The sequence below is a fragment of the Meleagris gallopavo genome, chromosome 5 (assembly GCF_905368555.1).
Source record: "Meleagris gallopavo chromosome 5, MGAL_WU_HG_1.1, whole genome shotgun sequence".
Lineage (NCBI taxonomy): Eukaryota > Metazoa > Chordata > Aves > Galliformes > Phasianidae > Meleagris > Meleagris gallopavo.
This window is the reverse complement of record NC_139408.1, coordinates 1182501-1210000: the sequence shown is the minus strand read 5'-3', so window position 1 is coordinate 1210000 and position 27500 is coordinate 1182501. Positions and strand designations below refer to the sequence as shown.

The 27500-nt window shown below is 45.8% G+C and overlaps 2 protein-coding genes across 9 annotated transcripts in view; one reads left to right on the top strand and one right to left on the bottom strand.

Moving 5' to 3' along the window:
• ELP4 (elongator acetyltransferase complex subunit 4) overlaps positions 1-10577 on the top strand; it is a 127197-nt gene extending 116620 nt beyond the window's left edge. The window contains exon 12 of the mRNA XM_085223818.1: positions 10082-10577. Within this exon, the coding sequence (XP_085079944.1) occupies positions 10082-10227 (146 nt within the window). The 3' untranslated portion in view covers positions 10228-10577. The remainder of the gene's footprint in view (positions 1-10081) is intronic.
• An 8435-nt stretch (positions 10578-19012) lies between these two features.
• PAX6 (paired box 6) overlaps positions 19013-27500 on the bottom strand; it is a 10839-nt gene continuing 2351 nt past the window's right edge. The window contains exons 3-11 of one of the 8 annotated variants that reach the window (XM_085223860.1): positions 27327-27368; positions 27018-27233; positions 26484-26649; positions 23139-23297; positions 22372-22454; positions 21974-22124; positions 21738-21853; positions 20681-20831; positions 19013-20070 (exon numbers count right to left, since the gene is read on the bottom strand). In XM_085223860.1, the coding sequence (XP_085079986.1) occupies positions 19985-20070; positions 20681-20831; positions 21738-21853; positions 21974-22124; positions 22372-22454; positions 23139-23297; positions 26484-26649; positions 27018-27233; positions 27327-27368 (1170 nt within the window). In that variant the 3' untranslated portion in view covers positions 19013-19984. The remainder of the gene's footprint in view (positions 20071-20680; positions 20832-21737; positions 21854-21973; positions 22125-22371; positions 22455-23138; positions 23298-26483; positions 26650-27017; positions 27234-27326; positions 27369-27500) is intronic. The other 7 variants (XM_085223861.1, XM_085223864.1, XM_085223865.1 and 4 more) reach the window with 7 other exon arrangements.

Below are 27500 nucleotides of genomic sequence, written 5' to 3'. Positions count from 1 at the left end.
TCATTCTGGGCTCAAACTTCCCCTAATGCCAAAGCAGTCAACGTGACCACTGGATCACCAGTGCAGTTTTCATGGGTTTTCTATAAGCAGTATCAATCACCGAGTGAAAATATGCCACAGGATGTTTTCATATCAAAGCAGGTTGCTCCAACACTGTGGATATTAAATTACACTTCAGCAGCTTTTCAAGTCTGAGGTTATTTGGTAGAAACTTTCTGAAAGGGCTTCGTTAACCTGGGTTTTAAACTGAAGCCCTGGTAACTCATGACAAATTAGTACTGAAAGTTGGAAATATCAAAATATTAATACTACAGTTTGTTCCACCTCACCTGGGAGTTACACGAACTGAGAACCTTTCTGGTATCACTGCAGGTTTTTTTAGTGTGAGCAGACAATGAGAGCAGATTTGCTTTTCTTTCTATCGGCCTGGTTTTGGCTTTGCTGTGGAACATCTGACAGCTGAATTTACTGCCGTGCAGCTGAAGTTTCCAGTCTGTGCAAAGCTACAAACACAAACAAACTGGTCATCTGCTGGGCAGCCCGGGCTCTGAAATGTGGAAGATTTTGTGAAACAGCAATACATTCATCTGTGTAAGTAACGTGTGCTTTTAAAGCAGGGATTAGTGATAAGTTTGCACTTATTTGCACTTACATCACACTTTTTCATCTCCAGCACTGTTTTAAAGTGATTAAATAATCCCTGTTTTTCTTCACGTGCTACTCCTGCCAGGCTGACTGAGAAAATACCTGTAGCAAAAAACTTGTCTACGCATGAAAAGCAAAATAAAATAAAAAGATTAAAAGCTCTAGAAAATTAGTCTGCTTCAAAAAGCTGTTAAGTTGTTCCTATCCCTGAAGCCTTACAAATGTGCTAATTGCTGTGTTCTGGTCGTGTTATATATTTGTGCACAGAAGTAGGGAGATCCCCTGTTCCGAACGCTCTGCCCGCTCAGGAGGGCGCGGGCTCTGGCCGGCTGCCTGCGATGAATCTTCCTCTGGGCAGCGCGTGCCTCACTTTGGAGAGCCCAGAAATGCTTTGCAGATGTGCTGTGCTGCCTAGCAATGGAAATTTTCTAATTCCAGCTGACCTAAAAAAGTAGATTGACTGCAGAGTGCTGGGCTACTCGCAGCATAAAGCAGGAATGACCCCCAACTTGCATTCACGTTTACCACCCCCCCACACACTTCTTCCTAAGCAGAAACTTGCCAAACCTGTGGCACTGGTCTCTTGGAAACAGAGCCTTTCGTAGCATGTGTGTTTTACAACGTAAAACTCTGTGCTCACACTGTCTGAGCATGAGCAGTACTGCCTATGTTGGAGCGATTCTGTAGGCAGACACCTTGGCCACTGTGCCATTATCGGTAACAAATGGGCAGTCAGAAGCCGAGTGTGCATGTGCAGGTATAGTTACATGTTCTGTTTGTGTTCTACACAGAAACAAGCATTTTTAGGGGAGGAGGAGAACATGAGCATTGTTAATGTGCTCTAAATGTGCTCCGGGGTCTCCAAACAGCTCCTTCCTACTGATCTCCCTAGGAAAGCACTTCATTAAATGCTGGATTTCGTATGATCTGTAGAGACTAAATACTCAAAATCAGATGGAGGCTTCTAGACAATGTGCGTTGTCCAGAAATTTCAATTCAGAGTCCATTTGCAGTTCTGTTATCATTCCTTTTTTAGTTGGTAACTTGGGCATCGAGAGTCATTTGCAATGCAGACTTGCTGGGGCAAGTTAGATCTCAGAGCACAACCAATCCCTCTGCAGAGCGTTGAAATCTGGGCAATCTTACCAAGAGGCAAAACACTTGTTATCAGTTGGTGTTGTTCCACACCTTTGGAGGAAAGGATAATCTTTAAATTGATGTATTAATGAGTTTCCTGAAACACAGCAAAAATTTTGAACGGAGACAGAAGCTTGGTAGACAGCAATTAACTTTAGCAGATAGCTTCGGATGAGGACTCTAATATTTGGTTACTTTTCCAGCTAGGCTGGAATTTTAGAGGTAGACAATGACATTGCAATATGTTGGGCTTCCACAGAACAGATGCTTCCATTTCTGAATGCTATTTCTCCCCTCTCTTCACTCACAGAGCTTTTGTTTGCATACACAGAGTCTTGGTTGGGAAGCTTGAACACTTCTCAAGCATTTCAGCAGAGAGACCCAAGTTCTCATAGAGCAGCGCGGGCTTCGCCAGCAGCTCTGGAACGTTTCCAGTGAGCCATCTGTGGTGTGATAGGAAATCCGTACTTCATGGCATGTTGCAATGTCATTCAAAGAAAGAGGAGTGGAGTCACAGTCTCAGTGAGGACTTTCATGTAGTTGCAGGACTGAATTCCTCTCCTTAACTTCTTACTCTTCAAGCTAAGAATTTGGTTTTAGTCATCCTGCTTTCCCGTACAAGCAACAGAGAAGGGCAAGCACTTGCAGGAATGATTCATCTCGTAGTAAGTATATAATATAGGTTAGACAGCTGACTGGTAGACAGCTGCAACGAGGTTGAATGAATCCATCAGGGAAGAGAATGTGACATGAACATTAGCGTCCATTCGGACTATCCTGAGAGCCCAAGAATTATTCAGACTTGCATTACAGTCCGACAGTCCTCTCACATAAGCTCAGAAGGAGAGGTTGAGCAAGAAGAACAGATCTAAGGATCTGTGTTAGTCTGCTTGCCTTACATATGTGCCATCAGACCCATGAACTACTATTTGAATTTCGAACAGCATGTCTCTTGAGCTTTTAGACAATATACTCTGATCACAACTATAGCTGGTCTAAATAACACCTGTTAATTTTCCTTTTTTTCACTCCTTTTGTCACTTCTTTTCTTCCCCTATGCCTGTTCTCTTACACTTGTCTTTCTATGCAGGATATTTTTTCTGATAGAACACGTGTGGTCTTTTTTTTTCCACTTAGAAGAGGAAAAAAGCATTGGCATTAATACAATATTTATATATCATGATGTTTTTCATTCTGCCTGTATATTTTAGCTTTTACTTCTTCCTTTCTATCTACTTCATATATTCAGACTGTAAATTCTTCAGGACAAAGGCAGTTTTTCAATGTGCTTGAAAAGAGCGTGGTAAATAAGTATTATGATCGCATGCTAAATATGTAATTCTGATTGTAATTTGCTGAGCGTGGGATGGGATAATTGGCTGAACATGTATAGTATCTGGACTGCCTATAGCATCAGTGAGTATTCCAGGCCCTTTATGGCATGAGGAGCTTCTTCACCATGCAAACATTACAATTGTAAAATAAAGTGTGGCTGTCTCTTGTAAGCATGATTTAAGTGCTCCATTGCCAAACTAAGGCTTGAAATTCTCAAGCATCAGAGAAAGGAAATCTTGTAATGTTTTTCTCTTTCCCTTCAATTCCTTCACATGCAGCAAATCATCTTCAGAACATCTTGGAGTCTTTCTTTGGAATGACAGAGTCTGTTCAAGCAGCTGTTGGTCGCTGGTGTGTATAATCAATGGATATACAGCTAGTATATGTCAATGGATATACAGATGGCATATATAATATATATGTATCCAGGAGCTTCGCTATTGTAATTTATATTGGAATAATGAGAGAAAGTTACTCACCCTGTCCTGGGCTCACGAGAAGAACTCCAGATCACCAAAGAGAACCTTCCCCATAGCAGTCAGCTCTTAAATGGCTCTAGGAGAGGTACAGCCAGGCTCCACCCCTTCCTGCAGCACAGGAGAATTGCCTTCACCTGTGCTCCCCTGGCTGACTCATTGCTCGCCTCAGGTGATCAATCAGAGGTTCAGGCCTTGATTCAGCAGCCCCATACACTGGTGTTTTTGGTAAAGTATTGGCAAATGCTGCACGTGTAAAAACCCAGCAGTGCTTGCTCATGCATTAACATGCTAGAAGTTCCCCAGCATCTAGAATCCCCTAGGGATTCACTTTACACAAACACATACAGCACGGTATTTTATTGGTACAAATGATCTCTGAGATATCTTCACCTTAAAGAAATCAAGTTTTAACTCCAGACATGGGACACGTAGTCTTCTAGTTGGAGTACAGAAGCAGTGCCATACAGCATATCCCAGAAAGTCAGCACAGCTTGTATGTCTGTACGGGGGGTGTGCTGGAAGGCTGCCCTGAAAAGGCACATACTGAATGAGACTCAGTTTTCTGAAATGTAAAATGTCTTTTACAAAATCATCACAAGAGGAAGTGGTTTCATTGTTCTTAATTTTAACAAGGTACTTTCATGTCTATTTAAATACTTCTTGTAGTATTGGAAACCTGCAGAACATCAAGGCAGAACATCGCTGCCTTGAAAATAAGCTGGAAGTCAGAATTACCCTTGTTTTATTTTATGTTCTGTAAGTGATGGGAAGTAAGGCTTTTATAATTGTGTTGGGATATATTAAGTGCTATTAGCTATATATAAAAATTATTTTCATAGTAGCAATGTGTCCCTTAGCAAGCAGACGAGGATATGTAGGTACAAGTACATTTCTTACTGGAAGCTTTCTCTCATCACCTGATGTTAACAATAATTAATTTTGACAGTTCCGATTGTGCTTCAACTTAAAAAAAGAAATAGGAAATGCATATGATAGGTGTGCGTATTTTAACATGGGTAGGTATTGTCATGATGAGTTATAAGTCAATCACAGTTACCTGTAAAGTAGAAAGTTTTAGAACGCTCTTTTTAAAATTATTTTCTCTTTATAATCAATTCAGAAAATATTCACTTAATGGTGATTTTTAAATGGCAACGTAACGTATGTATATATCTGTAAGCAAGATGAGTTCTTGCCCACTATACAGAAATACAGCTACCTGCTGGTTTGTCTCTTCATTTTATTGAAATACTGAGAAAAAATGTAATGTGAGATTCTTAATAAACTGGTTTTAACGCAGTTTGCCTAAGGCTAACTGCATTTATGGGATGATAGTTTGGCACCATCCTTGCCACAGGTTAAAAGTGCACATGGACTGTGAGATGTGAGCAGCATCCTAAGTCTGGGACTACACTGTGATTTCTGCCTGACCCAGGCCTAGGCTGGGCTGGAATGACTTGCAGTGAGAGTTTGCAGCTTCCTCAGTAGTGAAGGGCTTTCTGCTTTGCCACTGAGAAATGAACTTACATCAACTCAGAAGTATTTTTAGTATTTGCTACTTTAGTGAGAGTTTTCTATCTTTTCATAGTGATATTGCAGTGTTGTTATTGAATGAATGTCAACACTAGTGGTATGTCACTCCTTTAGACTGCATGTCATATTAAAATGTAAATCATTTCAGCGTGGCACACATCTCTGGTGGCTCTGGACTTGGAAGTTGGCGAGGAAAGAAGCCAAAACATAAAGCCACCTCCATGTCAAGCATTTGAGCAAACTCTTCTTTCTAGAAGAGATTTAATTTCATACCTGCACATCTTCTGTATTTAACCTCAAGACAGCAATTTGTTTTCGCCAAAAAGAACAGCTGGTTCCCATGCTGGGCAGTGACCCGTGAGGAAGGCAGGAAACACAAAGTCTAGTGAGGCTAGTGCAGGTAACATGCTCAGCATGGGTAGCAGAGCAGCACGGGGCTGTGCATCTTCCACGGGCTCCCTCGTTCCTGAAAGTATGCATTCCTGGTTTGCATTTCCAGATGGAATGTCCTTCTCCCCAGCCTCCCCATGGTATCTTATTCTTTATCGAGGAATCCGTTTCCAGATGGGTGGCGGTGACGATCACTTGACAATTTGATTATTTTCAAGTAAGAAACCAGGTTCTTCCAAGAGGAGGCTTTATAAAGCTGCATTACCAGCCTCCTGCAGCTTTCTCCTTAAACCCCATCTTTTTCATGTCACCTACAAAAATGTCAACTCTTTTCCTAGGTACCGTGGTAATTGAAGTAAATACTAACCGGTATACATGAAGCAGTAAAAAAAAGATTTAAAAAGAAAGCATAACGCATGGGGCACATTATGGGCATCATAAGGAGAAAAGGAAGAAAAATAACAGATGAACTGCCGTACCTCTGTGAATGCTTGTTTTCTGTTGGGGGGGCTTTACGGAATGGCCAGAGTTCTGCTTCAAAGAGAAGTGAGCAGGATATAAAGCTCCCCGACTAGAAGCCTGCATCTTTCGTTTTCCCAGCATTCCTAAAATTCTTCTCCTCACCCTCCTCTTCCCCCTGAACCAAATCCCTTAGGCTTTGGTGACTTCAGTCTTCACAGAGTTGCAGCAAATGGAACTGGAAGGGATCTAGAGAGGTCATTAACCCATCTCCCTGCCCCAAGGCAGGACTGTAGCCATTGTAGACTAATAAGCAATTTTTTGGTCAGACATCCAAATAGAATTATGAAGATTTATTTGTTTAAACTTGCATTTTCAGAAATTTGGGCTCAGTTGTTAAAATTTTCGTGTCAGTGTTAGCAGAATCACAAGGTTAGATGCTTTAGTGTATCAAGATCAATCTCCCACCTCTTTTTCTGATCGGACTCGGTGATATTTCTTCACTCATGTTACCACTGATTTGTCTGCTATAGAATTACACTTATAATACAGTGATGGTTTTGGAGAGATATGAAGAACTACTTGGTGTTTAATCTTTGCCTATGTATATATATTTGATTACTATATTATTACTAAATATTTTTATACATAAAGAATTTCCAAGATTTTTTTCTCTTAGTTGTCCTCAATTAATGAACTATTGCTGTTTCTTTAATGTCTGGGATTTCAGTTATTATGAATATTTTAGCCAGTACAAAAGTAATCTGTACCTCACACAGACATGTATTTCCACAAAAATGAAAGGTACTTTGGTGAACCAATTATGGTTTCTACTCCAGAGGTGCAATACGAGATTTCACTAGGACTAAAGGATTGCCCAGTGTCCCCTCTGGCCTGACACTTTACATCTTCTTATCTTTTACTTTTTTTTCCACATTGAGAACAAATGAAGTCATTAGAAGTTCTCTTCAGGCTGAGAGGGAGGAGCAGAAGCAAAGTAAGGCAAAGTATGCAATAAGTTTTGTCTGAGCTGTTTTCCTTTCGTAAGGCATGCCCTGAAGCTGTGTGCTTAGCTGTGTTCTGTGTAATTGTGCTTATTACTGCAAAGCCCTCCTGACCTGACCTGGGAGCAGTGGGAAGAGCCAGCGAATCGTGCCCGTGTGCCAGTCACAGCTACAGCTCAAACACAGATCTCGTGGTGTCATGCTGCATGCTCACGATTGCAGACACAGCCCCAGAGGAGGACAAGGTGGAGGGGCTGAGGCAAGGAATGTGAACAGGGAGTGGAATATGGGCAGAAAGGAGTGAGAGAAAGGCAGGATTGGGAGAAATGGGTGGGTTGACAGTGGTCATTTCTGACCTTAATGATTCTGTGGTTCTGAGAAATGTGAGTGGAGGGTTGGGAGCAGAAAGCTGAAAGTGGCTGGGGTGCAGGTAGCTGGAGGAGGGATGCTTTCTCATGGAAACCAGCTGCAGGGTCGGAGGCCTCAGTGAGCAAAGCCAGTCACAGCAATGAGAGGGACTGAAAGGGAGCCTCTGAAATAACAGAGAAGTTTGTCCACCAGGAAACACTTTGGCCAAAACTGGAACTTTAAACGCGGCTGTTTCTCTGTGGTCAGCAAATATCTGTGACAGTGTCTGCCCACTCTGTAATGCTGGTGCTCAGAAAGGATCACAGCCTATTCAAACTCTCACTTACTGTGTGAGCACAGGTCCTGCAGTGCTGCCAAAACTACAGGGCTGCTGCTCATCCCTCGGATGCCTCTGTAATGCCATGTGATGCATTTCCAGTTTGTCTCTACTCAGAAGCTTGCAATTTTCTTTTTTATGGTGTTAAAATATTTTTCAGGGTTAATATATTTTGAAGCTGCACACAGAAAACATAAGGAATTGCATCCTGAGATGCTTACTGGGGCTTTGTTCAGATGTACTATTTGTGTGCTGGGTTTCAGGTCTTAGTGGCAGGATAGTAGTCAGCTGCTTTCAGAGGAACCCGCTGCTGTGTATCGGTCAGAATACAGCTGATCTGAGGGTAAACATGGCCTATGCAGCGAGGCACACTGCTGGAGATGTGGCCATTTGCTGTAGTACCTGACAGTTGACCTGTAGAGAGGGCAAGGCCTTTGGAAGCTGTGGTTGACCATGTGAAGTGCTGCACGGTGCTAAGCACGATGGACAGTCAAGTCCTGAATGGCTTGGGTTATGTTCCTGAAATTAGTGGATACCTTTTGCCATGTTTTGTGTGCCTCAATTCCCTATCCATGATGTGAAGGTATCTTTGCTGCCTTATCTCACAGGAATATCAGGAAAATACCATCGCTGGTATTTGTGAAGCATTCTAGTGCTATATACTAACATGTGAAATGCCATTCTGTCTTTAGAACAAGTTCTGAATAGCATACAATAACTATGTCAGAAAAAGCTCAGAGCAAACAATGACAAGAAAACAAAATTCTGAATAGCTGGTCCTTAAGTGAGCAGTGTGCATCCTCCTCACTGAATTAGATGGGAGGAAGAGTATATGTGTACGTAACTAAACGCTGTATCATAGCACATTCAACTGTAAAAGCTTAATTCAGTCTCACCATCCATCCTGAGCGGTCTTCATTTTGGCTTTCCCATCTGAGTCTTTGCAAATTTAGAATTTTTCTTCTGTCTTTGTCCTCTCCTTGTAATAATAGGTTTTCATGTACAAACAGAGCATGGAGTAAGAGGTTGTAAAGATGTCAAAGGTGTTTTTTTTCCTTATGACCAGCTCTTCAACTCCAGACCAGCATAGCAGGGCTTAACAGTGATGCAGAAATGGGATATGGTGGAGCACAGTCATTGTCCACGGCTGTACCCAACGTTAGGAACAAGAGGGACCTGCAGGTACAGGGTGCCCTGCCAGCCTGAGTTAACGGGGTGATGGGCAAGAGCCCTGATATTGAGGCTTACCTGTAGATATGTCAAGATCCTTTTTTCCTATGAGAAAAGTAGCAAAAGTATGAAATTAAGGGCAGCTGTGCATGTTTCTGTGTTCTGACAAAAGCAAAAACACAGCAGAAGTTGAGCAGAAGCATGGTCTGCACCGCCTAGTAGAGCATTGGAGCCATTACTGTTGCCCTGCTCCCTTCAGAAAGCTGTGCAGTTCAGGCTCTGCCTGCTAAATCTTTCAAGGAACACACTTCTTCCATGATACAGGTGTCATAAATAATTGCACGGTGTGGAAGATGCTCAGCAGCCTCAGCTGCTGGCGTTCATCACCACACTGTCCAAAAGCCAGCCAGTAATTCACAAACCAAAGCCTCTATATTACATTAATTTTCACCTTATGTTACCGCAGTTAACTCGTACTGCTATTTATCTCCAATGTAAAGGAATGCTCAGGTAGAGAGCGGGAGTACTTTTGTCACAGCCGATCCATAAGGGTTATTGTGCAGGAGCTCTGTGCTTGTGGGCAATCGGAACCTGTGCCTTGGTTTCCTCACCAGCAAAATGGATGCCATGTTCCTGCAGCTCAGAAGGGACAGCAGAGCTTGTTTAGCATGTCTGATTGCCTTGTGGAAATGCAGCTAATGTCACTGGTAGTTTTCACTGAACGCTGTCAGCAGGACATGAGGATGAAGCACATAGCGGAGTGGTTTTGCAGTCAGGGTGATCCCTCTGTGTCTTCTGTCCACTGCATCATTTATTTTCAAACTCTGCCACAAAGCCTGCATAAGTGCGTGAAGAAAAGCTACGTGTATATTGTCATGACACAGAAATGAAAGCATATGCTGTAGTGTTTGTTTTTCAGGGAAAATTGTGGAGATGTGGTTAAATACCTCCAGCAAATTTGGATTATGTTTAGAAAATTTTCCTGAAGAAAAATGTATTCTGATTTACAGAACCCTGAACTGTGTTGAAGCACACAGTGAAAATGTACAAAGCTATTTCCAGGTCAGCCTAGAAGCATGCATGGATAGGATACATTTTTGCGTGCGTAAACATCAAACAATCAGGAAAAAGTGCATTTTGAAATACGCTATGGAAAATGAATTCTGCTGCAATTACTCTTATTTTTTTTCTCCCTGTTTTCCCTCTCTCTTTCTTCTCTCCCTCCTGAAAACCTCCTGCCACAGCGCCTGCACTTGCCTCCAGACTTGTCAGACACAGTGAGCCGCTCAAGCAAACAGAATCTGGCAGAATCCGCCAAACTGCTGAGCTCAGGATGTGGTGCTATGGCCATCGGCAAGAAGCACCTGGACTTCTAGTGATTTCTACTTAGCAGTTCCACTCAGATTTGTATGACACTCTAATTATGAGTGTTAATGACTTATATAAATATTTTTCTTAATGATTTGACCCAGCAGTCTTTAAAAATACACATTATCATATGGTGCCTTTTTTTTTTTTTTTTTTTTTTTTTTTTTTTTTTTTTGTCCTGGTTTTTTTGTGCTAATTTGGGGCTTGATTGGATTTTGCTTTTGGTTAAAGCTTGTGTTATGTTGGTTCCTGCCATTGTTCTGCCCTACTGGAAATGTACAGTGTTTTTATCCTTTCCTTCCAATATGAAAACGAATATTGCTCCTCCATTTCTGTTTTTTTAACAATAAAAATAAAGGATTTTTCTCACAATGGAATTTGTATATACGTGCCTTTAATATTTGGTATGACTAATAAGTTAAGCTGGACTATTTATTGAGATGAATGAAAGTAAGCAATTTGTTATCACGTGTTATTGCAAGATCTAACTGCACATTTATTGTTTTTAAAACTATTCTTTTCTGTGGCTGAAATACCGTGAGGAAATTTCAGGAAATACTTTAGGTGTTTTATGTAATGTCTAACAATAAATTTAGGTTTTATTCTGATCTGCCAGTAATTGAGAATTGTTGGTTTTTTTAATGGGAATATATTATAGATAATTAGTTTGCCTTTTGAGTTAATACGTGTATTAAAATGCACTTGAGTGGAATTTACTAAATGTAGAAAAAAGAATTGATTTCCTTATGTAGTTCAAAACAGTAATCCTGAACAATTGAAGTCAGCACTATGAAATTATGTCAACAGACATAATTCAAGATTGAAATTCAAGCCGACAGCTACATTAATGCTGGAATACCAGAAGAGTGCATTTGAGCTTGGGGAAGAGTATCACAACATGCTGGTCTAAAGCAGGGCAAAGCACAAAAGTAATTTGGGCTCCTTTACCGTCGTATATGTTCTGCTTGTGAACTTGCAGCTGTTCTGTATGCATCTCCATGTGCGTCCCATCAAACAAAAGAACAGCAGAGCAATGCTGACCTGTAAATTAAAGTGGTTTGCATTGTTTCTTCTGAGGCTTCCTTCCATTTTGAAAGGTAATACATTCTTCTCTGCCGAACTTGCAAGCCACCCAACTGTAAGATTACATTACAGTTGCAGATTTTCGTCTTTCTAATAGTATATTACATGGCTGGAGTGAAATTGACTCTTCGGAGAACGTGTTAATACGATGCAGTAATGCTAACTTATTTTGATGGGTTGGGAACCAAGAGTTGGTTAAGTGGCTTGCTTTTTTCTTATGCAGTCCAGGTTCTACTTTATTTTTTTTTTCTTTGACAACGCCGTGTAAAACAAAGACATAGCTTTTAAAACTGTCTAACTAATATGATGAATGTCAATCACTTAAAAAACTCCACTGTAGCATAAACACATACTGTATACAGCTTTTATTCTGAATTAGAATAATTGAATCAATGACAGTGATTTGCCAGGATGTCAAATCTATCCATCATATCCTGTCACTACCAGTTTATTTTTTGTGATCAAAATCAAAAAGACTACTATTTTGTCATCAGCTATTTCATTAGTAGTAACAATCAGGTTTTCTCTTCTATATTTTTTAGATATGCCTGTTATATTTTTTTTATTTCTAAAGACACAATTTTTTTTAATCTTTTCAAAATAAAGTTTCAGAACTGAACTGTCAGTTTAATAAAGCAAGAAGACATCTGCTTTCCTATGCCAATATATTTAAAATATTATCGCTGATGTCTCAAACATTTTTTTCTTCTTTTTGTATTATGTGTTACCTTGAATGGAAGTTCTCATTAGATACTTAATTGTGCCTTTTGAAAGCGTGAAGTGATTCAAATGCTTGGGATAAAGTGATTTTTAACAAAGGCGAAGTTTTACATATTTCATCTTTTTAATGTAAATAACACAAAACACAGTGTTTGCTTTGTGAAATACAAAGTCACGAGACACAGGAATTGCTGCCAACAAACTGAAATAGGTCACTGACCTAACACGCAGGAGAGAAAATATCATGGAAGTCACAGACCATTTCTAGTTACCGCTTTAGCCGAGAATTGTTAGCGAGCAGTGTGTGTATCGCGTGTACGTGTGCAATTCCCATGCATTTGTAAGACATGAATTTCAGAAGCTTCTATAGCTTAACACGCTAACAATTATTTTAGTAATAAAAGGAACTCCTCCTGCAGATCTGGATTAATCTTTTTTCTGATCCACTAGACATGCTTTGTGAAATAAGTGTCACGGCATACAGATGTATCGCGTTGTTTACCTTAGGCAAAAACATGTAGCAAAATTCTTCTCCTTTCCTTCCAAAATACCGTATCAGTTACAACAACATGTGACAGTGACTCGGCTCATCTATAAATGGAGGATGCAGCGATGCCACGCGGGCGCAGGTGTCATACTGCACCAAAGGAGCCCCAGCTCACTCTGGGCTCAGGAGGCAGAGGTGGCAATTTCGTCAGATCTCCCATCGCCACCCTCTGAATGTCAAGCTCCTGGACGCCAAAGAATCCCCCGGCTCTTTCTTCTCTTGGCTTGAAGACAAAATAGAGCTAAGGAGTGCAGCTCGGGTAATGGAAGACAGGCTATGGCGGGCTGTGTTGGCAGGCTGTCACCGTGTGCTACCAGCTTCATCCCGCGTCGTTGCAGCCCTGTGCTGGATGGCAGTGGCATGCAGGGTGAACACAGTCCCTGCAGTGTTGGAAGGGTTCTTTCCACAGGGGTGACGGTGCAAGGCTTTTCTGTTCGTTGGAATTTTCAAGCAGAACTTGCCTTATTTTGACAGGTTACAAACCAAAACCACCAAACTCAAGGGGGAAAGAAGGATTCTGCTGCAGTGACAACATTCCCACTGCAGTTATTGCCCGAGCTGAACGTAATTGTGACACACAGTAAGGAGCAATCATGAAAGTTAAAGCTCTGTGTCTTCTAATATGTCTGATAAAAATTCGTTATGTAATTTCTGTTCCGTTGAGGTTTTCAAAGCGTAAGTATTTGGAACATGAGAAGAATGTTATGATAGATTAAGTCTTTTAGGACACTCGTAAAGAAATTACAAAAGCAATTTCAAGGATGCAGCTGAATTCAATTATCTGTAATAGTGGATACAGGCATCTGTAAATGGGCATTCAGCTACTCCAAACTTGAAATATATTGTAGTACAACACCAGTTTCAGCTTTAAATTTAATATAAAGTAGTGACGCTGTTCCAAATGCTTCTGGAGAAGTGCACATCTACTTACAAGAAGTAAGTACTGTGCCAGTACTGAAGAGTGAGCTGTAATCAAGCCTTCCTGAAACCACAAGGTTGTAATGCATCCCTTTAAATGTTTATCTGTTACAAATATTACACACACTATATATATATTTTTCTCTCCAGGATCATATATTGGAAATCTAGTGAAAAATGCTCTTCCTTTGCCTGTGATGAAGAAAAATCATTGAACGGGGCACATAAAGAATGGGAAAAAAGGCTTCTATGTCTCTAAGATGTGAAAGAGAGTTCTTCCCCATGACACTTCTTGAGATTTTTTGTTTTCTTTCATGAGCTACCTGAGAGCCAGAGAGAGCCAGGCCTTCGTTTTTAATCACACTGAGCACATGATGATGTGTAATCAATAATAAGTGAACTTGTGTAGAATAAGGGAATTAAAGCAAAACCTCTTTGTGTGGAAAAAAAAAACAAAAAGCTTAAATGGGAAGAAAATTTTAAAATTCCTTAATAATTAATTTCAGTTTCTAGTCTAATATAAGCAAATGTTAGGCTCCATTTTCTCCAAACGGAGTTCCTTGATGTATTGGATGCCTATATCTGTATTCCCACATCTGCGTGGACAGGCAAAATTTCAGAAGCACTGAGCACCAAACATCCTGGAGCATCTATGTATAATCAATGGACATACGGATGGTATATATATATCCAGAAGCTTGGCTAATATAATTTATATTGGAGTAATGAGAGGAAGTCACTCACCCTGTCCTGGGCTCACAAGATGAACTCCAACGGAGCAGATTCCAGAGAGATCCTTCCCCACTGGCAGTCAGCTCTTAAATGGCTCTAGGAGAGGTGCAGCCAGGCTCCACCCCTTCCTGCAGCACAGGAGAATTGCCTTCACCTGTGCTCCCCTGGCTGACTCATTGCTCGCCTCAGGTGATCAATCAGAGGTTCAGGCCGTGATTCAGCAGCCCCATACAATCTGCTGAGAACTTGTCCGCTTACTTGAACTCTGCTTTTAAACAATTTTGAAAGTTATTAGACACATCAAGCTAATTTGCAAACCTTGTGTTCTATCAAAACAAAGACATCTTTTGTGCTTTCTACATGTTTTTGTAAATGGACATTCTGGCACTGTAGAACTTTAGATCTCCGGGAAGTCAGTGCAGCTTTAGATGAGGAGCTAACTGGTAAGATTAGATCCAGAGGATCTTTGTAAAAATAGTATCAGATCTGGAGAATAAGTATCTGTGTATTCCTATATAATACATAATATTTAAAAAAAAAAAGGTAATCTCTCACAGCATTGAATGTTAAATCCCAAACGTAACAAGAATTTAAAATAAAATCTAAACAAAATAATGTGGCAGAGTTTGATTTTGTGCACTCGGAATTCCCTGAGCGCTGAAGGAAGGCATCAGGTATTCTCTTAAGAAGTCTTTAAGCAGGCAAACTTCAGTGCAGTTTTAGCTAATTTTTTTTGGACTCAAATTGGAGCAGAGCACAGCGAAGAAAGCTCTGACGTGAATTTTGTTGGGCTAGGCCTGCTGAACAGAAATGAGACACAGAGGCTTCGCCAACACCCTCCAGACTGCTCACAAAGGGTCACCAACACAGAGCCTGAAACATGGCAGCATCAAGGCATCAGAGTAGACTTCAAGCACAGTCAAACACTGGGAAAGGGGATAAAGAACAAGTAGTGTTGTTGGTGGGCACAATTAGTGCATGGTGGAGAGCACGGCAGGTAAACACAGCAGGGAAATATATGTAGGCCTGGCCATGTTTTCAATCTGCCCTTGCCCAAACAGGTGAACACCAACATGGAGCAGCTGAATCATGGACCAGAAAGCCACGGGGCCCAGGAAAAGCCTGCTTTAAGGAGAGATGCTGAGGTCTGAATGCCTCATCTGCAAAGGGATGGTATTGACTTCAGAGAAATCCAAGGGGACAACTTGCTTCTTTAAAAGCAAAAAAAATTATAAAACTTCAATGACTGATCTTTTATTTAATCCAATCTGGCAGAGGGAGTTTTAAAAATAAATAAGCCCTCCCCTGCGGAATGCGAATCACAGAGCTGCTGACTACAGGATATGAATCTGGATATGGAGCCAAATTTGCAGAGAAACATTAGGGGTAAAACAGTTCCGTGTAAATCATAATCCTGGTGCCCCATACGTAATTTCTATGGAATAAGTGCTCATGAATGTCTCAGAGTCCATCGGCACGGGGCTGACACGGCGGAGGTTATCTGTGCATCTCCCACCTCCGCGGGTGCAGCTGGAAGAGCTCGTCGTCCCTGGGGAGGGGAACCGCAGCCCGCAGCCCTCACAGCGCGGCTGCTGGAGCGTACGTGAGTGCTGTCAGGTGCCTGCAGGCAAGGCAGCCTCTGCTGGAGGCCTGCGTGCGGCTGCCCGCTCCTCCAGCCATGGGGAGCCTGAGGAGTGGTTGAGGCCTGGCCGAGGGGATTGGGCTGCATGCGGGGCGAGGAGGGAAGGCCCTGACGTGGTTTCTGCCTGCAAGCACAGCACAGCACAGCACAGACACTGCAGGTTCCTGATGATGCTCCGGAGAAAGCAAGATTTGCAGCATGACGGGGAGACAAGGCTGAGCGGTCATCGTGGGCTCTGCTCCTCGTCCTCCATTCCTACACCTCTCCCTGATGGGAGGGCGGTTTGTACTGGGGTATTTGTCAGCGCTGATCACACTTCTGATGAGGAACATGGCTACAGAAGCTCATTTAGCAGGTGTCTTGTCAAAGAAAAGCTGTTTAAAAAGATGCTATGCCACTTTGAGAGCAGAAGAGCCTCGCTAGCTGCATGTGGAGCGATGCGCAGCTGCTGGAGCTGAGCACAACAGCAAATGGAAATGTGAACAGGGGAAAAAAGGAAAAAGAGTGATACTGTTTCAGCTTTCCTACTGCTGTTTGTACTGTGGAAGCACAGATCAAATTCAAACCTCAGCACAACTCTAAAACTGCGCTTATTACCTAGTGAAAACACAACAATATATTTCAGCCAGGAATACCTAAGAAATCAGCAAAAAAATAAACAAATAATCTACAGACACAGAAAGAGCATGAAATAGGACTGATGGCTGAAAACCCTGGGGCACGGTTCTGTGTGTTACCAGTCCCAGGCTCATTTCTGCAATGGCGGTATCTTCCCAAAAGATCAACCCCACATTAGGCTGCCCAAAGTAAACCAGCACTTGTATATTTTTATAAGTAGAGGCCCAGATAAAGAGGAAAAAAGGGGTACAGTCTCCTTCCTGCTGTCTGCCAGGCATTACGGTCTGACTGCTGCTTACCTTCCAGAACCAAACCCGGATCAGCGCGGTGCAAGGCAGTGCCTCCACGGGCACCACCGCACGCGTGTCTGTGAGCATTGTGGCTCATCATCTGTCTGCTCAGAACAATAACGGGTAGGTTAGCAGCCTTTTCACTTGTGATGTAAATATTGTATCTGGAACACAATATTTGAAATACAAAATACGGTGTTATTAAGACAGCGCTCACACATCAATTCTTGTGTGACTATAATTTGTGAAATGCCTTAGGAGGGGCTTATAAATAAAGTATAAGGTGTTATTATGAAATACATTTTAACCCAATGCACAGAAATGCCTCGTTCTTACTGAAATCAATAGCGAAGCTCCCACTGAATTTAGTGGTAAAAGGCAGAGATCCTTGGAAATAGCTGTGTTAGGCTGAGCAACGCACGGCAGTGGGTTTCAGGCTTAGCAAGCTACATAGCTCTGAAGAAGAAGAAGACGGATGTGAATGGGCTTTAGATACCGCTCAGAGCTTTCAGTTTGTTCCTCGTGCTGCTGGACAAGGCAGCTGCAGCTGTATGCAGCTCCCTTCCACACCACACTGGCAAGCCCCCACCCTGGGGAAAACCCCCAACCGCAGAGCAGGCACGGCAGCCCCATGCCCCCGGCACACAGCTCTCCGAGGCTCACCGTGTCCCTACTGCTCCCCGATGTGCGGCCAGCCGTGGCCTTCCCCGCCGACCCGCTTCCGCGGGGCACAACAGCGAGCCAGCGAGCCAGAAAGCCCTCCTCTCTGCTGCCCAAATAACCGCGAGGCCCTGCCTCCTTCAGGAGAACGGGATGCACGGGACAGGGGCTCCCTGCCCACCCCCATCGCCGAGAGCAGTTGTCCAGCCACGGGCAGCTCATGCTCTGGGAGCTGGTGTTGAGGAACAGGCTGCGGTGGTGGAGATAGAGGCGGCAAGTGGGCGATGACCGCTGGGCTTGCACCTCCCGTCAGCTGCTCCTGGGTCAAGTTCACCACGCATGAGGGACCTGCCTGCTGCGGTGTTAGTGCAATCCAGCCAGAAACAGGAAATAATACACAATGCGAGGGCACGCGTCTGAGCAACATAGATATAAATAAAAATAAATTCCCTGTGTAATTAACGTTCTCAAATTGATAGCTTCCAGGTAATTAAAACTATTTACAGTTGATCTAACGACTGACCAGCATCAATTAAAAAGAAATATTTTAACCTAGTGGTCCTGCTCTCAATGTTATGAGCTATCGTATCATGCTTTGAGCATGGCTGCTCTTTGTCCCTGAAGGACTCAGCCCTTCCGTGTGTGTGACCCCGTCTGCGGGCAGCCCTAGCCTTGGCTCTCTGGCTTCACGGCGAGGCGTTATCTGCCACTACAAATGTGCTGGAGCGAGCAGAAAGGAAAACATAACTGGCCCCGATAGCATCTCTGCCTCACAAAGGCTGTTTGTGAGGGCTGGGCTCTGACTCGGCGCTCCCCACATCCCGGCCTTTCAGGCGCGAGAGCCGTGTTTCAGCACAGCATGGCCAGAGCCGGCAGCACCACAATGAGCCAGGCTCGGGGTCCGGGAATGTTTGGCTTTCCTGCCAGTGACTAAAGGCCTCCAGCTTTCACTAGCCAGTCCCAGCTCGCATTGTTGCTGCCTGTTGATTTGTCTTCTCTCATTATTCCTTGACATGCAGCTCTCCACCCACGCCCACACTAACAACCCTCACACAAAGCGCATTGAGGTATTAACCAGGTTACAAGTTCAATGGAAAATTACACTAAGATTGTGCTGTGTGGCGGTATAAAAGGATGGTATTCACTCTCCCAAAGAGCTTGTTAAAAACACAGCTTGTTTTCTCTTCTCAAACATCCTAACAAAAACCGTTTTTAGAAGCCGGGAACATACATTTGTGCACATATGCATTTCTGCGTATGCCACGCATAAACACAGCAGCACGGCTCGAGCTGCCGGCTGGGAGCCCCGCTCGGCTCTGCCGTTCCTTGAGAACAGCTCAGAAACACAGGCTAAATCCGCAGCCTCCTGCTCCCTGACTGCAGTTAAGAGAGGAGAACCCGTCCTCTTTCCATCAGCCCCAATTACGGGCTGCTGGAGGTGCCAGCAGCTCGGGAGAAGCCTCCTGATTGCAAGCGGAAAATAAGCTCGACATTAAACTGAGTGAGGTTAACCTAGCACAGTAACAAAATTTGCAACACCACACTATAAGGTTAAAAAGAAAATAGTATAATAAAGGAAATACAAAGGCTTTGGCATGGTTTTTACAATCAACAATGGTTAATTCTGATATGTAGTTGTGAACAACTTCAAAACACTTAAGTTTAAAACTCTTGCAAGCACTTTTAATTGATTAGGAATGAATTCTAGATGCACAAAAATGATTGGACTGTGAACAGTAGTACAACTATATCTAAGAACAATTAACTTTTGCCGACCAAAAAGAAACGTATGATGCATGAAAATGTGTATAAAACATCTATAGAATATTCTTGTCAAATATAAATGAAATTAACTTTATTATAGAAATCATTCTGGGAGATTTCTAGGGAAGACAAATACTTACATTTTGACATAAAACAAATTGGATTATATCGAAGACACAATCTACCTTTTATCTATCAAACTCTTTTCTCTGTCGAAGTTCTCTCTTAACCCTTGTTTGCACATAGCTTCATCTGTTAACAACCTTTGGAAATACCAACAGATATTTTTCTTACATAAATCTAGTGCGTATTGTTCCAGGTTTAATTATATGCAATGGAATGATACAAACTTGGAACGTCAATCCATAATCTATGAACAGATTGGTAGAAGTATTCGATATATCTTGATAAAACTCTTAAATTCGTGGCAAAGCTTGTTGATCATGGCTTCTTTTTTTTTTTTTCTTTTCTTTTTTTTTTTTTTCTTAAAACAACTTCATGACCAACACAGATCAAACATCCATCCAGTCTACATTGTTCTTTTTTTTTTTCATTATAACATACAAATGCCCATTTACAAATAATACACCAAAATGAATAAAAGTTTGGATACCAAAATGAAGATTTGTTCCAACCGATATAATGCCTTCAGTGTACAAAGGTCCATGTTAGAGTCTTTTCCATGTGTTACAGCGTAGGGCACAGTTGCAGTACAGAAGTACTCTGAGAGCCATTCTTCCTTTAGAAAATACTGCTGAACATCCAACTGTTGTCCATATAGTCATTTACGGAATTAACACATGTTTTACTGTAATCTTGGCCAGTACTGAGACATATCAGGTTCACTGCCAGGAACTTGAACTGGAACTGACACTCCAGGGGAAATGAGACCTGGAAATTGAGTGGGAAAATGGATATTTTAGCTTTTCTATACATAGCACTATTTTTGCTCACCCATTTCAGGTTCGTACGAAATCTTGTATCCACCAGCCCGCAGGATTGGGCTGGGGGAAGATATGATTTCAAAGCCTATGTGCATCTAGCCGAGCTGTTATGTCTAAACTGTTGTGTTTGAGGTAAGTGGCAGAGCCCCAGCTCGATGCTATCCACTGGGAACTCAGCCCGAAATACACCGAGCATTCCTAGTTTTTAAATGTTCCTCTGTTGTTCCCGGTGATGCTGACAACCTTTTACCCTGTTGTGCTTTATTAGCAGAGGTCAGTAATCCCAGAGTTACCTGCCTATCAGATAACAGTGCCCTGGCAAGCAGCATCCTTTGGTGCAGTCATGGCAGTGACGTGCTCAGCCCCGCACACGCTTCACTTTGCAGCGAGCGTGGCTGTGCCAATGCCTCGCGCCACAGCGAATGCTGCTGTGCTCAGCCGCACTGAGGTCCGTGCATGGTTAGGGCCCCCCCAGAAGCCTCCTGTCATCCAGCTATGGGCATGGCCTCATTAACCCAGCACCTCCCACCCCTTCCCAGCAAGGCCCGCTTGCTCACCTGTGGAAGTGGTGCCAGAGGTGCCCATGGGCTGGCTATTCATGTGTGTCTGCATGTGCGGAGGGGTGTAGGTGTCATAGCTCCGGCCGTTCACCGACGGGCTGGTGGGCAGCATGCAAGAGTAGGAGGAGGTCTGGCTGGGTACCGGGGGCTGCAAGGACAGAGCAGAGTTAAATGTGGGGACAGTCCTGGGGCTCAGAGTCTCGGCGTCCCCTCCACCCAAAGGTAGCGATGGCACAACACGGCCACGGAGACCTGCTCACATCACATCCTCACCCAGAGGTGGCCGTCAGGAGGCCACGGGAGATGGGGAGGCCCAGCGGGGCCACAGCCCTCTTTGATCCTTTGTCAGCCATGCTGCCCGCCTCCAGTATCGTGAAATAAGGGCTTAACCGACGCAATTCCTTTCCCTGAACTTGAGAGACTCTAACTTTATTTGGTTAATTTTGGTTCAGCAATTAGTAACATGGTAATTGCCGCGGCGAAGGAGTCAGGCTCTCTAATCGGCTCGCCCGTCTCCAGCAGTGGTCAATGCTGCGTGCCTCAGACAAAGCTGCACAGCTCCCGTAATTGGCCAGCACCTTCCTAGGCCAACCCCACCATTAAAAAAGGAGGAATTTTGCATCTGAAAGGTCTATAGAAACGGACCCCAAAGGAATAGATTTCTTCCTCACCCAGCTGGTGATCAGCTAATGCTTTCAGGCATGAGGATTGACAGCTCTTGCAATTCTGGCTTAGCTGGCAGAACCACTGATGCTAATCACACCCTCCCCTCGCTCAGGTGTCCCTCACGCGCGTCCCTCCCGCAGCGGAGCGCTCCGACAGCACGCGGCCCCGCTGCCATGCCTTAACCTCAGGGCGGGCATTCTGGTCTGAACCGGGGTTCCTCACACCAGACCTGCAGCCTCGCGATTGTAAGGTTGGAAGAGACCATTAAGGCCATCTGGTCCAACCCTCAAGCCATCCAACCACCGACCATTTTGAGGACCCTTCTCTCCTGAAATCCCAGAAAAGCGCTCATCTGAGCACGATGCCCTCTCCGCGGCGCTGTGCTTACTTGCATAGGCAGGTTGTTGGCCATGGTGAAGCTGGGCATGGGTGGCAATGCGCTGTACGTGTTCGTGAGCGCCGTATCTGTCCTGCCCAACATGGAACCTGATGTGAAAGAGGAAACTATAATAGAATAGACAGATAGATGGAGACATTAGTTTAACCACGATCGCGCTCGGCGGCACAGTCCCACGGTCTCGGTGTCCCGAGGATGGCTTCACGCGGGCGGGTTGGCTGCATTACCGGGGGTGGTCGGCTGTGGGATCGGCTGGTAAACGCTTGTGCTGAAACTACTGCTGATGGGGATGTGGCTGGGAGTGTTGCTGGCTTGTCTCCGCTGGTTCCGCAGCTTCTCCTCCCTTCTCCACTTGGCCCTTCTGTTAGAAAACCACACCTGGAAGCACAGCGTTTGAGGCGTGAGTGGCCTGGTGGGGCGAGGGCACGTGGCTCCCCGGGTCACCCAGGGCCAGCACAGAGCTGCCCCACAGCACAGCAAAGCCAACCCCATCTGCTGCTACTTCCTGATGGAGGGGACGGGCGAACACCCGGCGTTACACCCGGCTTCAAGAAGCCACTCATAACAAATTACAGTGGTTAAAGGAAGAACGATAATGGCAATAAGTTACGTGGCAGCTCCATACCTGTATCCTTGCTTCAGGCAAATCTATTTTAGCAGCTAGTCGCTCTCTCGCAAACACATCGGGATAGTGGGTTCTCTCAAACTCTGCAAGGAGAAGTATTGCCATGTGAGTTGTAGAGAACGAATGTGGCTGATGGTCAGGTTCCAGCCCTGTGGCACGGCCACACCCTCAGTGCCTGCAAGAGTCAGTACCGCGAGGCAGCACTGAGCTCTCTGCATAAATGTGTGCTGGGAGGCTGTCGGGCATGGTGGGGCTGGGGCTGCAGCTGGCTATGATCTTCTTACCCCTGTGAGGAGCTCCCATGGCACCCTGACCCCATGACCAAGAAGCTGAGCGGCACGTGGCCGAATGACGACAGGAAATCTGGGCAGAGAGCCGGCCACGGCTGGGGAAAAGGGCACCGGCTGCCAGTCCTGGGCAGCAGCAGCATTGGGGACGGGGAGCAAGCATGGTACTGGCACCCAGCACCCCGTCCTGCCAGCATCCAGCACCCTGACATGCTGCTACCCAGTACCCTGCCCCACCACCACCCAGAAGGAGGAGGTCAGCCTGGGGTGCAGCACTGCACTGAGCCCTACGCTGCCCTTTCTGTTCTCCGCAGCCATCGACGGGGATCAGAGTGAAATGGCATGGAAGGAGCCAGGGGCCTCAGAGCTGTGTGTATCTCTATAAGGCATGTGAATGCCAGGAATCTGCTCAGCTCCTAACGCAGCCAGGGTGTCTCTTGCCTTTCTCTCCTACCGCTGCGGCAGCAAAATGTCGCTCACCTTTCTCAAGGGCTTCGATTTGCTCTTGGGTAAAGGATGTCCTATTTCTCTGCAGCTTCCTTTTCAGCTGAAGTCTCATCTGGGCCTCGTCGGAATCTTCCCCATTGGAGCTGATGGAGTTGGTGTTCTCCCCTCCTCCCTCCTGCTGCGGGCAGCCGTCTGCGGGAAGGAGAATGCAGAGGTGAGACGGCGACACGGCACCTCTGGAGCGCGACCGGGAGGAGCTCTAGCAGAGCAGAGGCTGAGCAGCTGACCCCCTTCCTAAAACAATCCTGGGTACCGCAGTGCTGTGGCCCTGATGACACCACTAACACAGGGATGCTGCATCTCCCCGCGCTACCGTAAGCGTTCCGAACAGAGAATTACGACTGCCCACTCCATATTTCATGTTATTTTTCCTCCGGGATAAAACCTGCCTAAAAGCCCTCTCCACTGGTAGGGACTCGATATCCGGTCGCTGCCAAAGCACCGGGGCAGCCCCCTCTGCCCCCCTGACGTATTTACCTATTGCTGTATTTAAAAGAGCGATGTTCGGTATTTCGGATTATCTATAATCAGTAATTCCCATCTAATCAATTAGATGTTGATAGGTTTGCAGAAAATGCTATTAAGGAACCAAACCAAGCTTGTAATCTTTTTTAAAAAATATTTATCCCGTTTTTATTTGAATTCTGCACAGTCAATTTCATTTTAAAGGTTGTGAATTTAGAAGTGCCTGCATTGTTCTGCAGTTTTATTCAACTATTGTATGAGTGTGCATCGCCTTGACACCTATTACTGAGCACAGCTGTAATTATATCATCACCAAGAACAGGCTATAATTGCCGAAAATGGAATTTTATATTTAGATAAAAGGACCGTCCATTCTTTGTAAACGCGGCGCACCAGAGAAAAGTAAGATTTCTTTGAAAATTTTAACATGTAATTTTCAAAGGAACGGCAGCGTGGAGCTCGCGGCCGAGCGGAGCGCAGCTGAGCGCCTGGCACGGCTCACCCCGGGCGCTCCCGGCGCGGGGCGGCCCCGCAAGGCTGCGGGCAGCGCGGCCACGGACCGGGTCCCCGTTCCGGCCCCGCTCTGAGCGACGCTCCGCGGCGTCGAAGGGGAAGCGGAGAAGAGGCGCGGGGGCCGCCGAATGCTAATCGCTCCAGCCGCAAAGTTACGGCACGAACGCGTCGCGACGCTCCCGCGACACCCTTGAAATATTGTGGGAAATCGACTTTCAAGTAATATCATTTCTAATCGGCTCACAATGGCCCCGGCCTTCAAAGCGCGGGGGGAATTGTGACGGGATCTGGTGGGACCCTTTCAACCACTTTGAAATGTTTTAAAACCGGCACTTTCTCCCCCATTTAAACACGGGGATTCAACCGCAGCGGCCACCATATGGGCGGCCGCAGCCCCATTGAGGCGGCCGCCGGCGGGTGAATAGCCGGGGGCTGCCTTTCAGGGCACACAAAGCCGCCCCGCCCGGGCCGCGCCGTCGCGGCGGGGCCGCCGCCCTGCCAAGCGCTGGTGGCAGCGCCGGGGGCCGCCCGCCCGGCCCGGGGGCGGCAGCCTCACCTCCGCCACCACCCTCATCCATCACTGTCCGCCCCGCGCCCCGCGCCCCGCTACCCGAGCGCCGCTGCCCCCGAGCCGGGCCGAGCGGCCGCTGCGTCCCACCGCGGCTCTCGGGCCGCCCGCACACCCGCGCGGACAATTAAGACGTCTCCTCTCTCCGGGAGCCCCTCCGCTGCCTTTTTTTTTTTTTTTTTTTTTTTTTAAGAAGGCCCTAAAAGGAGCGATCTCAATAATAGGGCTGTTCCACCTTCCAGACCTAATCCGTAAGAAAGGGAGTGAATGTCCGTCCCTATTATCCTACGGCCAGACCATCTGACGCTGGGCATAGGATTTGTTTCCTGGAAAAAAAAAAAAAAAAAAAAAAGGGGGGGAAAAAAAAAAAAGGCGCTGGGAAATAAAATCATTCCTCGGTTTCTCAGTGCCGTACTCAGCGAGGCGGAAAACGAGCAAAAAAAGATAGCGAACCAATTGCGGCACCGCTCAGCCACAGAGCCGGGATCAAAACATTGTAGCATCTGTTGAAAGAGAAAGTGTCTAAATCCTATAGAAGGCTTTAGACTTAGAAGAGAGGGAGGGAAAAAAAAGATAAGAAACAGTGTCGCGGTGATCCCTAAACCCGCTAAATCGCTGGAGAGTTTCTCCCGGATAGAGATGTCTCTTTTTTGTTCTGTCAGCCCCCGCGTATCCATTATTTTATTCACCGCCGCATGGCGTTTATCAGATTGAGACCATATTTGTGCCCCTCTGAGACCTAACCTCGCCTTATGCTTTTTGAGTAATGGACTCTTAAAATCCAGTAACATTCCCCTGCAAGGGAAAAACGCTAGCGGCGGCATGAATATTCCAGCACACAGCCGTCCCGCTCGCTTCGGCTCCGCTCGCTCCCCCGTTCCCCGCTCCTTTCGGGGCTCCCCAGACCCGCACCGGGGGTCCCCCTGAGCGCCCTCCAGCTCTGCAAGGCCCCTCCCGCAGGGCTCGGGGTTCCGCACCGCTCTGCTGGGCGCTGCGGGGCCGGGGCTGCCTGCAGGTAGCGGTGCGGAGGGCGCTGGCTGGGCTGCGAGGGGGCATCGGGGCGCAGAGGGGAAAGTGGGCTAAAAAAGCGGGGGACGGGGGGAGCGAGGGCCGCGCTCTATCTTTCTGGTGTCCTTCATAGATTGTTTTCTTCTCTTAAAACTGACATGTCTAATTGGCAAGCGGTGCCATATCGTGTCCAGAGGTCTCCTGTGGAACATTTCTACAGCTGTCTCCTTCAACTAGACGCTTATTCATGTCGCCTTAATGAGAAACAAAACGATCTCTAATGAGCAATTACATAGCGACAGAATTGTTCCCATAACAAATTCTTGCGTGCGACAGAAACATCCTTTGTACCAGATATTCTGCACACTGTTACCAATTTTTTTTCCTCGCGGGGCAAAAACAAAAAGCAGGTTGTTGTGCGCGGGCACCTCCTCGAGGGGAGCGGCCGCGGCCGGAGAGCCGCGCTCAGACACGGCCATTAACCATCCCGAGTGGGCATCGTGGCATCCCATTATCCTTCATATTATCCCCTTGTCATTCCTACGACCGATACCTATTAATCTTCAGGATAAACACTTTCCTATATTTACGAAGTTGTTCCCATCGAGGAGGGACCGCTGCCTGCCCTTTGCAGGGAGCTGATCCCGGAGCGGGGGCACCCGCGTCTGGGCACCGCCTCCGGGGGCCACATCGGGGCACCACACCTGGGCACCACATCTGGGCACCACATCTGGGCGCAGCTGCCCGACCCGCACGGCACTCACCTTGTGCGGGCTGCCCGGGTACCGAGGTGCCGGGATACCAGCCGGGCCGGGTGCCCCATGTCCCCGTCTGCCCGTTCAGCATCCTTAGCTTGTCGTACATCCCGTCGGCACCCATCTGTTGCTTTTCGCTAGCCAGGTTGCGGAGGACTCTGTTTATCGACGACACCTGCAAGGCAAAGGACAGAAGGCAATGGTAGGGCGGTAGCGCTGCCCCCGAGCCGCTCGCAGCCCCGCGCCCACCGACGCCCGACCCCGGCCCCGAGCCCGGCGCCGCACCACCGGAGCGACGCTGCGGCTGATGCTCGCGGTGCGGGCGCTGGGGATGGCCGCGTTGTTTGTTGCTTCCCCCCCCTCTCACCCCCCCCGCCGCTTAAAGGCATTTGTCAGATTCTGTATGAAAAAAATGCGCCTGACCCTGCCACATGCAAATGATGCGAACCTGCTCTCCGCTCACTGATAGCACAACAAAGGAGGCAGAGGCTACAGCTACCCAGCACCACACAGCACACAGCGCGGTTTCTCTCGTGGACTTACACTGGGTATGTTATCGTTGGTACAGACCCCCTCCGAGAGTAATCTGTCTCGAATCTCCCACGCAAAGATGGAGGGGCACTCTCGTTTATACTGCGCTATTTTGCTTACAACTTCGGGAGTCGCTACTCTCGGCTTACTACCTCCGATCGCCCTGGGCCTGATGGAGCCAGTTTCGTAATACCTGCCCAAAATTTTACTCACACATCCATTCGACACCTGGATAGGGAAGCGGACAGAAAACCACATTATTAATAATCTCAAGACAAAAATCAAATTGTTTAAGTATGCATTAAACAATGACAAGCTTACGTTTTGATTGTCCAGCACTTGGACTTTTGCATCTGCATGGGTCTATAACACAAAAATATACCTTAAATGGTATGAGAACTTACTGAGAGAGGCTTTTTTTTTTTTTCTTAAAAAAAAAAAAAAAATTACATTCGTGGCCCTACCCTCCGCAAAAGTGCTACTTTAAAAACGTCT